The sequence below is a fragment of the Mesoplodon mirus genome (assembly GCF_964341445.2).
Source record: "Mesoplodon mirus genome assembly, chromosome: 12".
Taxonomy (NCBI): domain Eukaryota; kingdom Metazoa; phylum Chordata; class Mammalia; order Artiodactyla; family Ziphiidae; genus Mesoplodon; species Mesoplodon mirus.
This window is the reverse complement of record NC_138988.1, coordinates 86,193,309-86,207,221: the sequence shown is the minus strand read 5'-3', so window position 1 is coordinate 86,207,221 and position 13,913 is coordinate 86,193,309. Positions and strand designations below refer to the sequence as shown.

General features: G+C 39.7%; 1 protein-coding gene across 3 annotated transcripts in view; it reads left to right on the top strand.

Moving 5' to 3' along the window:
• The window catches only part of CARMIL1 (capping protein regulator and myosin 1 linker 1), a 322,541-nt gene that overhangs the window by 189,199 nt on the left and 119,429 nt on the right, over positions 1-13,913 (top strand). For all 3 annotated transcript variants that reach the window (XM_082637868.1, XM_082637867.1, XM_082637866.1), the window contains exons 12-15: positions 1,035-1,121; positions 8,352-8,455; positions 10,871-10,948; positions 11,095-11,171. In XM_082637868.1, coding sequence (XP_082493994.1) covers positions 1,035-1,121; positions 8,352-8,455; positions 10,871-10,948; positions 11,095-11,171 — 346 coding nt within the window. The remainder of the gene's footprint in view (positions 1-1,034; positions 1,122-8,351; positions 8,456-10,870; positions 10,949-11,094; positions 11,172-13,913) is intronic.

The window sequence follows — 13,913 nt, the reverse complement described above, 5'->3', positions numbered from 1 at the left end:
AAACTTATTTGGGAAATTCTGTGGGAGATAGGTAGGGTCTCCCAGTACCCTACCATCCTTGGGGAAATGCCCATCTAGAAGCTTCATCAAGCTGAATGACATTTAGGTTATTTCTAGAGTAGTATGTATTAATTGATAAAATTTATATGTAATTTGGGGTTATGTGATAGGGCAGCAGCCAACACGGTTGTTCCTTATTGGTGCCTGGAGTTTGAGAATCAGTCTGTGGGACCATACAGTTAATACTGTTTTAGGATTCTTCCCAAAACATGCCCCCTGGGAAGGTGATAACTCAGATACAGCAAGAGGTTGGTTGAAGGACCTGTTGGAAGAGCATACATTCATCTATTACTTATTTCCTCCCAGAAAAGAGTCTACATTCATTACAATCCTTGAGTGAGTGAGCTGGTTTTCACAGTAGCCCACTCTGGCCATTAAATTTAGAGACCACCTGATTTTTATTACTGTAAATTCCTTGGGATTAATTTTATGTTACCAAACATAAAACTTTAACATAGGTTAAAGTTAGTTTAAAACATGCTCTGTTGCTTTGTCTGAGGTTGTTAGCCATAAGCCAGTTAAATATTGGAATCCATCTGCTTAAAGTGAAGCCATTTTCTGAATAGTTAATATCACATTGTTTTCTTGACAATAATTAAATAGCATGCATCTGCTCACCCAGAAGAGTGATCAGCTCATTAAGACACAGGTTAAAAAGAAAAGGGTCGAAATTATATCACTCTTCCTAAGACTTTTGCATTTGAAATAGCACTGTGAGGAGACGATAATACTTGGTCCAAAGAAAAACATCTCTAATGGTAACGTTTTGATAATTGTGCTTTTCTCTTACCCTATAGGTAGGACTGAAAGTAAAGGAGGCATGATGGTAGATGATTAGAAAACAGTGTCTAACATTAGAAAGAAAAAACGATCACTTTAATTGCAATCAAAGTTAATTTTCAGGCATTGTAAAACAAATGCAATCCTAACAACTTAAGAATTCTAACAATCCCCCTTTTCCCTTTCTTTCTCAGGTGTGTCGTCTTTAAGTATTCAGTTTGCCAAACTCCCAAAGGGATTAAAGCATTTAAATTTATCTAAAACCTCATTGTCACCTAAAGGTACAGTATATCTTATTTACTTAACTGTGTGTCTATAATATTTCTGCTGCCCCCTGGTACCTTACATAGTTAGAATTAATACTCGTTGTGTATCTGCATTTAAAAATGTAGTTGACCCTTGAACAATGTGCTTTGAACTTCCCCGGTCCACTTAAATGCATATATTTTTCAACAGTAAATACTGCAGTAGTACACGGTCCACAGTTGGTTAAATCTGCAGAAGTGGAGGAACCGTGGATACAGAGAGCTGACGATTTGTTACATGCAGATTAATCCCCACGTTGTTCAGGGGTCATCTGTATGTGTATTATAGTACTCTGGCAGTTTTAAGATAAAGAAGTTATCTGATTGGACTTCTGGTGTTCTAAAGTGAAATGCTTTCAGAGTAGAGAATAATTTTCAAGTATACCTGTGGTCTCCAACTTTTTAAACTTTGAGTCAGGGAACGCTCACCTGGCTGCCTCCCGCCTCACATTCCTAGAGGTAACTGGTTGTGCTTTGCTGTTGTTGTTTTTGTTTTTGATTTAGCAATGTTTTGTTTGTTTTTATTGAAGTATAATTGACCTACAACACTCTGTTAGGTCCAAGTGCGTAAGATCGTGATTTCAGTATTTCTGTACATGACAAAATGGTCACCACTGGTTGTGTTTTTCTTGGTTCATCCTTGAAAAGACATCAGCCATCCCCACTTCCCCGTTACCCCTTCCCCTCCAGATGGACTGTCTGCTGCACAGAAAACAGTTGGGCCTAACTGCCCAGTCCCAGTCACCACTGTAGCTCTACCTGCTCTATTTCCTGTCCTGGAAATTGCCTTTCCTTCCCCAGGTTCTTTCCTGACTCCACTCACCATCCTCTCGGTTTTTCAGTTTTGTTCTTATTTTGCTACATCAGCACCGTCACAATAATAATTAAAATCTCCCTGCATACACTGTGCCTTTGCATACGCTTTGTATTCTACTTGAAAAGCTTGTCTTTCATCTTGTATAGGGAAAACCTCCATGCTTGCCTTCCTTCTGTGTTTCTCTTTCCTGTGCATCTCCTTTACTACTCACACAAAACATCTCATTTCTGACACCTCTGGTCACCAGATGTGTGGAAGTTTTTCCCTCACAACAGGCAATTCTCTGTGACACCACCTGGTAGCTTCAGCTCAGTATCTACCTGGAGATGGCACGAGATCCTACAGGGTAAGGGCTCAGTTCCACAAGACTGCCATGCCCCCTGACCGCCTTTACATACCAATTCACACGCCCAGGTTATCAGAGATTCCAAAGACGCCCTTCCTTGAGTTTGATTAATTTGCTAGAGTGGTCCACAGAACTCAGGGAAACACTTACTTACATTTACTAGTTTATTAAAGGGTATGATAAAGGATACAGATGAACGGCCAGATGAAGAGATATTTAGGGCGAGGTCTGGGGGGGTCCTGAGCCCAGGAGCTTCTGTTCCTGTGGAGTCGGGGTGCGTCACTCTCCTGGTGTGGATGTGTCCATCAACCTGGAAGCTCTCCAGAACCCATACCATTGGGATGTTCGTGGAGGCTGCGTCACGTAGGCGTGGTCAGTTATTAACTACATTTCCAGGCCCTCTCCCTTTTCTGCGGAAGTGTTGATGGGTGGGGGTGGGGCTTCTCAGCATGGCTTGGTCTTCCTGGTGACCAGCCCCTATGCAGGAGCCCACCAGGGTTACCTCATTAGAGCAAAAGATGCTGCTAATGCTCTTACCACTTAAGAATTTACAGGAGTTTAAGGAGACCTGGGTTGGTGTCAGGGTCAAAGACAAATATTAGAACAAGGGATGTTTCTAGTGCTCTCATCACCTAGGAAATTACAAGGGTTTGAGGAGCTCTGTGCCAGGAACGGGCATGGGAGGCAGAGACCCATATGTATTTTCTCTTATCTCACACATCTCCAAATATTCTTGGAGAGCTTCAGTTTATTTTATAAAACCCTCATCTGTGTTCATCTCTTCTGAGATGTCTTATTCCTGAGGCCTCAACAGAATCAATTTCTCTTTCCTTTGTGTCACTTCTAGATCATATCTAACATTATTGTATAAATGTGGTGTCTTCCCTACTCGAACGGGGCTGTCCTTGCAGCCTCTGTGTCTCTCATCTCTGTATCTCCAGCACCTGGCATAGTGCCTGGACCATTGTGGGTGTTTAGTGAAAGTTTCTTGAATTGAATAATTTCCCATTCCTTAACTACATCACTATCTTTTGAGGGCAGTATGTGTAGTGATTGCTGGTTCTCTTGCAGATTGCCTACGTTTGAATCCTAACTTTTTTGCTTACTATAAATTTGCTTTTACAATCTCTTGGTTGTACCTACCTCATTTGTAATATGGAAATACGAGCATCTGCTTCATCAGAGGTGGTGGGATTAAATGGGTTAATACGCACACAGTGCAGTTTTTGGCACAGAGGCCGTGCTATCCCTGCCTCCATCATCTTCTTCCTCTTCCTTCTCCCCTCTCCTCCCTCTCCCTCTCCTCCTCCTCTCCTTCCTCCCTCCCTCCCTCCCTCCCTCCCTCCTGCCTTCCCTCCCTCCCTCCTCCCCTCTCTCCCTCCCTTCCTTCCTTCCTTCCTTCCCTCTGCTGTGTGTTTTTATATGCTTTTATTTCGCCTGGGACAACCGCAGTGTCACACCTACAAATCTGGTGAATGACTGCTCCTCCTGGAGGATTCAGTTTCTATCTCATTTTCTCTTTGAAGCCTCTCAGACAGCCTCCTCTCACCATACCCTGTGGGACTAGGTGTTCCCTTCTCTGTGTTCCATAGCACAGGAATTTGTAAATTCCTCAATTTTACTGCGTCTCCCATTGTATTTTGGTTGTGTCCTAGCCTGGGAGGTTCTGGATGGTAAGGGCTTTGCCTCATTCATTGCCGTGTCCCTGGCACCCAACACACTGCAAGTTCTCACTAAATGTGTCGTGGATGAGTGGGTGAAGCAAAGTGGTCCCGGAATGGTTTTCTGTCCATCTAGTCATACTTTATTCTGACCATACAGTTTCACTGAGTGGTTTGAAATTGGGGATGGTTCCATACGTCCCATGATTTTATGTGCACACATTTGTACCCACATGTTTAAGATGAAGGCATAAAAGTAACTTTCCAAAGGGAAACATTTCCCCAGGAGCCAGTGTTTTCTGTCTTGATGCCTGAAGCCATCTACAGATCTTAAAGCTAAGTGTATGTAGTCCCTTTTTGTTATCACTGTTCTACCTAAGCAAATTAGTTTCTTAAAAACCTTTTTTTTTCTGATGATTATCAATGCATTACATATTGATGGTAAAGATTTAGAAGATACTGAAAAGTATAAACGAGAAAGCAAAAATTACTTGTAATGCCAGTACCAAGCCATTACAAGACTGTCACTGTTGACAACTTGGTACCCATCCTTCCACACTGTTTTCTGCCTGTACATAGTTTATTTATATACATACCTACAAAAAACACTCACATGCATACATGCGATTATACTGTGCTTACTATCTCATAAGCTTCCTCCCCTGCCCCCTGTAGTAAATTGTGATCATTTATGTCAGTAAATACTTGGTCCACTTTCAAAGGCTATGCCATAGTTCAGCATATGCAAAATGTTCCCTAATTTATTTAAATGAGCTGTTGTACATTTAGATCATTTAAAATTCTTCAGTGCTGCAAAGAACACTAAAATGACTTCTGTATCCAGTTAATGGTCATGTGTTAATTTCTTCTTTAGGATAAATTCCTGTAAGTAGAATTGCTAGATCAGAGTTTGCAAACATTTTTAAAAGCTTTTTCTCATATTTATTGTCGAGTTGTCCTCCAAGTATTTCATATAACCCTCTTTACACTCTCACTATCCGTGGATATTGTTCTCTTTTTAAATTGTTTATCAAGCATATGAACAAAAGTGTTCTGATATTTTAATTTTAGTTTCTTCAGTTATTGCTTAAGTAGCTTTTCCTGCCTTACTCCTTAGTCACTTGTATTTCTTTTGGAGGAAATTGCGAGTCCCCCTCCTCTGTTACTGTTCTGTTTACAGTGTCAATTTTTTTCTTTATTCATTTGAATTATCCACACATTAAAATGTTAATCATTTATTATGTGCTTCATAAGTCTAACTCTTTTTTGAGGTAGAGGTTTTTTTGTTTTTAAACTTGATTATATTTATTTAACTTATTTGTTCATTACTATAAGACAGATAGAGGGATGCTATAATCATTAATCCTTCTCAGGGCAGGTTTGGGTTCTGAGGCACCTGAGTGCTACCCACTCACTGATGCCCTGTCCCTCCCAGTGTGATGAGAGTGGGCAGATTCCCTAGGCAGAGCTGGGTTCCTCAGCTTCCTTGTGAATCAGGACAGCCCCACATGCCCTATACCCTTCACAAATAAAGATCAACACCTTTATCTCTTCTCTGCAATAAAATGTGTTTGAGAATTAATAACATGTGACCCAAAGAATTTTAAGTTGCCCTTCCTAAGATGTATATCTTGAAATGTTGTTTTTTAAAAAAAATTGATTTCTTAAAGGTTTTCAGTATTCTTGCAGACTGTCACAAAGGATCTGAAAGGTTTTGCAGGTTCAGAATAACTCAGATTAAATTGCAGTTTTAAGCTTTTGCTGAATTTGACTCCCATTTATATGTTTGTTCTATGAAAACATTTATATTCATGGCTCATAATTCAAGACAGATTTTTTTTTTTAATCTGCCCACGACATCCACACTGTCTCCAAATATCCTTTCTCTTCCTCAGATGTTAGCTAAGTGATAGTTTTCTGGATTTCTAGTAAATGTCCTCCTGGTTGCCAGATTATGTCAACGCAGGGCCATCTGGTACCACCTTTTTCCAGCTGTAAAAACTCCAATAATAAATATGAAGAATGGTCAAAATCACTAGACAACCAGAATCAACGATAGCATGAAAATCTGTGCATAGTTTGGGTTGGAAGAGCCTGATTTTTTCCATCCTATATTTTTGTGCTTTCCTGCTATTAGTGTGTTATTAACACAGGCCTCATGTGGATGTAGGCTCCAGAGGTGGGGGAGGAAATCCTTCATTCTGTTTCAGTAGCTTGAAGCTGAGCTGATAACATGATTCTCTCCCAGTTCTATTCAGATGTTGGCCAACTGCCAAGCGCCCACGCTTGTCAAGGAGCGTTTTGCTGTCAAGACTAATTTCATCTTCTAATTTCGGAATTTATTTATTGAGTTTTGTTACACCGCACTAAGGACATAATTTTACAAATTTTACATAATTTTACAAATTTTACAGATGATTTTCTTGATGAGAGTCTGATATTTTCCACAGGTTTTGGACTCGATTATTCCATTTCAAAATACATTGATACTACCAATAACAGGACAAACTGAAGGAAGCTGGTCATTTAAACAATCACAGAAGTTGCCTCCAGAAATTAACCTTTTCTGTGGGCCATTGCAGGTTCCTCTTATCTAACACAATTAATCAAATCTCCACCTCCTTCACTGCAAAGCTCTTGTCTCTTACCTCTTTGATAGTATTGACCTCGCTAGATTATGATTATTCAACTGTGTGGGTCTCCCACTGGACTGGCTTTGAGAGGGTAAAAGAGTATCCCCTGGGTCTCAGAAGCCCACGCCTGGTATACAGTAGGCCTTAAATAAAGATTTGTTGTATTGAATAAATATTCCTCGTGTAGCACTGGCTTTTCATCCTGGAATTTATTTAGCTTCTTTCGTGGTGGTCTTTGAACTTTTTGAGGGCAAAGAATGGGTCTTATTTACACATATCTCCCAAATCCCCAGCATTTGATAAACATGTTATGAGCACTTAATAAATGTTGAGTTGATGGCCAAGACATTCTTCCATGTACTTAAGTAAAACATTTTCCCCTCTCTGCCTCTGAGTCTTCTCTCTACAAACCCAAATGCACACTCACCATCAAGAAATGGCTCAGTAGCCTTTATTGGACACACACTGGAGTTGGTTCTCTGTAACTCTCGAAAGCTGAAGGATGAGGTAGTAACCCCTCCATGAGTGCCATGCACCAAACATTCTAAACTTGGAGCAGCGTACTGCTCCAGTGTGGGGTGGTACTTGTAACCCTCAGCTTTTTTTTTTTCTTGGAGTGCCTCCTTGGGTCCTGCAGCCGTAACCAGTTCTGGCCTGACCCTCGCCCCTTATCCTGATGAAGGCTCTGTCCATGTGCAGACAAAAGCCCCGTTCCCTGTTTCCCTTTCGGGTGGTTAAGATAGGCTGGGTTTTTCAAGAAGAATTTTACTGAAAAACAAGAAAAACAGAATGATTTATGAAAGTATACCCACCTTAGAAATAGCCATATTTCCAAAGTATACGATTTAGAACCATGGACTTTCAGTAGAAACATGAAGAGCTTTGCAGTATCCATATCCCAGTTATCTGAAGAATAATCATCAGTGATAATTGTGTGTATTGACCTCTTTGAACCCCAGGGAGGGACCAGCCTCTTCTGGGCTCCCATTTTGAAGTGACCTGATGAAAATCTACCCACCACAAGTTCCTGACTAACAGGCCTGTTTCAATTCCTGTTACCCACAGATAGTAGACCATACCTCTCCACAGAATAATCTTACCCTCCTCATGTGTTCATTCTTTGTTTTTGAGGCGGTATTATCAGTTTATTTCAGTTGACTTTAACTTGAACCATTTATGTTATGTATATAAATAGTGTGTAGAGTGTTAATTATCAGTTTTTCCTTTTGATTGCTTCTTCCATTGTGTACAGGTCATTAGCTCTTTGTAAAGTCCATTTCAATCTAAATTTTGCCTTGAGTATGATATGTTAAGTAGAGCAGTACATTCCTGTGTTAACTTTCAATAGCCTAAAGTATCTGAATTTGCATCTGCATCCTTTCAATGCTGTACATTAAGGCAAGAATCACCTGGCAGGATTAAGAGAAGGACGAAAATGATCCGTTAGACTGCTTGCATCATTTTAAGACTTCAAAGTAAAATCCTTTCCCTCCACATCATTAGAAGTAGAGCAAAATGAAGTTGATTCTGTTTCTTTCTCCTCCTCGGTGAGTTGATCGTGTCTGTGACTAACCTGTTCTTCCTGAGAAGATGTCAAAAGACCATCCTAGAGCTGCCTTTTGGGGACAGGGCTTATGGTTAACCTCAGTCCTGCAAGTTGATGGGGCTGCTAGACCATTTAAAGAAACTCACAAACCTCATTTTGGTTCCTGGAGTGGAAACTGAGCCTGGATCTCATCTATGTTGCAGGGGTGAACAGCCTTTCTCAGTCACTCAGTGCCAACCTGTTGACCGCCACCACTCTTAACCATCTGGACCTCTCAGGGAACATCCTTCGCGGAGATGACCTCTCGGTAGGTTTTCTTTTCCTTACTGCCATCTTCAAAGAAGCTGTACTTACTAACCCTGGAGTAATTTCGAAACATATTTCTCCACATCTCCCTTTATCGTGACACCTTCAAATCATTTAGTCATGAGCTTATGAAGAGTTGTAGAGAAATGTTCCAGAGCCTTCCTTTTACTAAATAGAGCCTATTCTAGAGATTTTATCCCCCCTCACTTAAGATTGTTGAAGTTTAAATTCTTTTTGGAAATACTTTTTCTGAAGGAATTTTTTCTCCACTTCAAAACATTATTGCACCTGTTAAAATTGCCTGATAAGAAAGATTGGAAATGTAAAATGAATTATTTCATCATTAAATAATATTGTTAAGAAGACTGGTGGCTTTCTAAAAAAATAGTTTGTGATGGAAAGGGGATGTTGGGATGAACTTCAGTCCCATATTCCATGATTACAGTAGAGAGGGGGAGGGTTAGGAGTCAGCTGGGGCCACTCTTGAAAGTTTGAGTGTGAAGGCAAAAAGTTTCCTCTCAACTATAACAAGATTTTTCATGCAGCTGAATCAGTAATATAAATGTTTGGTAGATCTTATTGATACAGTGAATTAGGTATGATCCCATTGCCAGATGGGGTGAATAGTCCCCTCTAGTCACAGGATAGAATTTAGAAGAAATGCTCCCTTACCAATGGGGTGGGACCCACAGCACATGGACCTCTTCAAAGGACCTTAATTTACATTCCATTGCTTTATGGGAGTGAAAAACACTGTGACATGTATTCTCATTTCTCTTCTGTTTTCCTTTCCCTGTAAGACAGAGAATGTTGCCACAGCCCTCTTTGTAGTTATTTTCCTCTGCCTTACACTTGAACTCATTTACATAATATTAGTACTTGCTTCCTGGTGTGCCATGACTTTTTCAGTGTGTTGTCCAATTGTAGTTGTCATTTTCACTGATGATTCATAAATCTGCTCCCTCCCAAGATGAAACAAGGAGTCCGATGTGAAACCACCAAAACATTACAGTGACAAACTAGCAGAATAGAGAGAAAGGTAAAAGAAGAGCCTGAAGATTAAACAAGAAGGCTGCTAACATAGGGGCATTGATAGTCACCCAAGACAGCAAAGTAGCCAGTCAGGAGTCCTGTCCCAACTTGCCTCTGGGGAAGGGCAAATGGAATGATGAAGCCTAGTGACAGTGGGCTTCTAGCCCTGACAGGCTGAGGTTCTGAGAGCCATTCAGAAGGTGCAGGGAGGGGCTTACCTGACCCTGTGCTTTCTGGGAGAGCAGCCTAGAGGGGCTGCTGGAGAAGTGTTGGCCAGGTTGGGCCTTGTCACCACTTGAGGGTGATTAGAGCTTCCCCAGCTGGTGGCTAGGAGTAAAATCACAGTGCCAGGCAAAGATAGAGAATCAGATCTTCATTAAGTCAGAACAAGATTATTTTTCTGAATCAGAACTTTTCATAATACAATACATTGTATATCTGGTTATTCTAAAATATTTATGGGCCAGTCTTTTGCTATTCTGAATTCCTTGGTCTAGAGGAGTTTTCTCAAGCATCTATAGCTAAGCTGCTACACTTATGAGTCTTTGCCAAGGACTAGGACATCTCAATGTAAGCTTGTTTGTTTTTGCAGGTATCTCGTGGCATCCAATGAAGCAAAGCAGAATTTAGCTATTTGCCTGGTGGCAGGAGCTTGGATTTGGTGTGCTATTGGTGGATGCTGGCAGTTACTACTCACACAGGGCTATTAGAGAATAACAGAGAGTTATTAATTTTATTGTTTTGATAGCCTTGCACGTGGGTGAGGGTATAGTTTAGACATTGTGACACTCTAGAAACTGAAGGGTCTTAGTTATAAGTGAGACTAAGAAAAAAAAAAAAGCCTAATAGTGCTGTCAGTCCCTTTCTTGTTAGAATTTGGAAGTAATTAAGGATAGAAAAATTATTTTCTTGAACTGAAGAGAGTATAGCCCGAGACCACCATCCTGTGGTTCAAATTCAAATTAGTGGCTCCTTAAACACTTTCAAAAGTGATTAACATTTTGATAGGGTGGCTGCAATTCAGGTGGTATTTCAGTCTCAGCAGTTAAAATTAATTAGCACTGTTCCAAATTGTATAATAAAAATGGAGCTAATCAGGAAAACTAAGTCATGTGTAACAAAAAGGGGCTTTGGTAGCCAAGACTCCATTTGGCCTTTTTTAAACTTAAACATACTTTAAAATATTCTTTGGAATTTTGCTCTCAGGGAAGATAATGGAATGACAGAAAATTCTGCCATCCTCTTGGGAAGAGTAGAGGATGATCCTCAGTGGATTTGGGCAACTTGATTTTAAAATATTAACTTAACATTGTGTGTGCACGCACGAGTGTGTGCATGTGTGTTTCTGGATCCTAACATATTTGTTTTTTGCTTTTTGTTCAAGTCCATGTACAGTTTTTTGGCCCAGCCAAATGCCATTGCTCATCTGGATTTGTCCAATACAGAATGTTCCCTGGACATGGTAATATTGTTTTATATTGCTCGGGGGGGGGGTCTCAAGTATGGGGGTCCCATATTTAGATGGGAAACAATGGGCTTTCTTCCCAATAAAATATTCTCCGAGTCCTAGAAATATTTGAAAATAAGAGAGCCTTGTTTCTTTCCCAGGTCTGTGGAGCTCTTCTCCGTGGCTGCCTTCAGTATTTAGCTGTGCTCAATCTCTCCAGAACTGTCTTTTCTCACCGGTATGGATTTATTGCTGCTATCATTATCATCTAGGAGAGTCTTTCTCTCAGAGAAAGTTGTAGTGAGATGAAAACAGAGTGATAAAGGGTGAATGTTGTGCCTGAAAGGAGATGGTCCTAAATCATTATCTATGAATATTAGACCTTAAAGTTCAAGTTTTTATTATAACTTTTTTCCCTGCAGGATAATGTTCTTATCAATAACTCCAGACTGCTTATATGAACGATGTAATAATGTACTATTTCTCATATGTGGACAGGCATTCTCTCTTAATAGGGTAAAGACCCTTTTAGAAACTTCTATGGGTGTTTCTCAGTAATGCACTTTGCATTAAGTATCAACTGTGTCTGGGAGATAAAGAGAATCGTCATCCCAGAGCTCATGCATTCTGATTTGTAGAAGTGGAGGGCCTGCCTAAGTACCTCACTTCTACCTTCCCGACTTAGAATTGTTTGCAAAATCAGGCAGTAGATTAGAAGCAAAGTATTCACACACAGCAACTTAGAATGGCAGAATGCAGAAAAATTATGAAAAATACATGGGTTATGTAACTGTGGAATTCTGGAACCATCTAGTGTATTAATACAGTTCAACACTTACCATTTGTAATTATTACCACAAGTCGTAAACAATATTTTAGTCATTATATGCTCTTTAATAACATGGAGAATCGCTTACTATTAGAAATACCTCCTTTTTTATTTGTTAACTTTTTGGAAACTACATATTCAAAGGGATAACAGTCCCTTGTTTGGAAAATTCACGATTCAGCATGCTTTATTCTACAATTATGCCTCATAGTGAGTTATTCTGTATTTTAAAGTATTCTTGGTCCATTACTTCTACAGTATGTAAATGTCTACGATAGCAAAAATATGCCACATATACCTCAATAGGATAAGATCAGAGGGAGTAAAATGTAGGAGATAAAATGGTGGGAGAAGTTGAGAGTTTTCTAAGATACTTTATTTCAAAGGCCTTAGAGGGTATTAACTTGACCACCCAGACCACTCATGTATTTGAAGTCAGCTTATGAAGCCATGCTTTGGTGGAGCTATAATAGACTGAGGAACTGGTTTAGAAATGATACATAGACGATAAGGATTTTCATCTAATCAGCTCTTTTGAATTCATAATACTGTGATTCTGTGATGGCTGGTCCTAAGTAGAGCTATTAAGCTTATAGAGCGGAATTGTGCTAACAAATTTCCTTGTCTTCCAAATGATAGGTTGTGATTAAACTGTTTAGTACCCACTACCTTACCTAGATATAACCATAGAAAGCCCTTAGTAATTATGTAGAAATTGCTGCCTTTACACTGAGTTGTGGATTATTAGCCAGGATATTCATACTTTGGTTCACAGATAATTTCATAAGTATAGCAGTCAGCATAGGTCAGGTTGTTCCAGTAACAAATGATCCCCCCCCAACCCACCACCCTCTCCACAGCTTTCAGCAACAGCAGTTTTGCAACATGTCCCTTATGGGTTCGCTGCATCACTCTGGGAGGCAGAGCAGCCTCTTTGTAGTACGTTGACAGTCACATAGTAGAGAAGAAAGAATCATGGTAAAACTTGTCTCTGGAAATCACACACCTCAATTCCACTCACATCCCATTGTACTTCAGGGAATACAAGGCAGGTTAAGTTTTTTGTTTTTCCTGAGATTTTGGCTGCTAGCCACCCTCAATTTATTCATGTTGCCAAGACCCCATTTCTGAAGTCTGCCAAAGTCTGCTCATCAGAAAAAGAATGTATATATATATGTATAACTGAGTCATTTCACTATACAGCAGTAATTAACACAACGTTGTAATTCACCTTTACTTCAATTATTCAATTAAAAAAAAAAGAAAAACAAAATGAATCTGAGTATACAAGCATCTGTCAGGGATCAGAGTTGTTTTGAAACGTCTAATATGTATTCTACCAGAATTCTCTTTCCTCTTAAGTGTATTTTTCATCCTCTTAAATAGATATTCTGGTTCCTTAGGTATTTCTTCTCAGCCTGAAGTTGTCCTGTTTTAAAACCTTTTTCAAATATTGACAGGTTTCCTAGACCTCTGTACATAAAATATTGTTGAATGTTATGTGGTTGAATTCGACCCCTAGGACGGCCTCTGCCCTGAGAGTCTATGATTCCCTCCACAGAATATGAATAACTGTCATTGAATAAGTGTTTACAATGCATCAGGCTAAGTGCTGTACTTACTCAAACCTTCCAACAATTCTATCAGATAGAACAAAACAAACCAAGCATCCATATTCCAATTATGACTCTGGAATCTTTTCTTAAATCCTCATAGTGCAGTGTTGATGCTGTCTTCTTATTGAGTTGTATGATTTGATTCATATACTTCCCACTGGAATAGCAAGGGGACATATTTGGAGGTTATAAGCATTTCTTTTTGGAGTTTTGTCTTTATTCTAATATTTGGCCTGGAATAATTAGATCTGTGGTATGGATATAAGAGCCGAGTAGGATATGTGTCATGCAGGCTTCTTACCAATCAGACTTGACATCTGGTCACAGTCTCGTTGCATCTGAGACCTGCTGCATCTGAAAACATAGCCAAACACAGGTAGTGATCCTTAGCAATCTGATGCCACGCAGTGGGAATGCTCTTTAAATTGGTGAGAAATATGTATCTTCTTTGACTTATTTCTTAAAAATTCAAATATGGAGTTTCCTGAAGAACTAGGAGGTGGAACACAATGAGTTCTTTGGCTACAAAGAATAG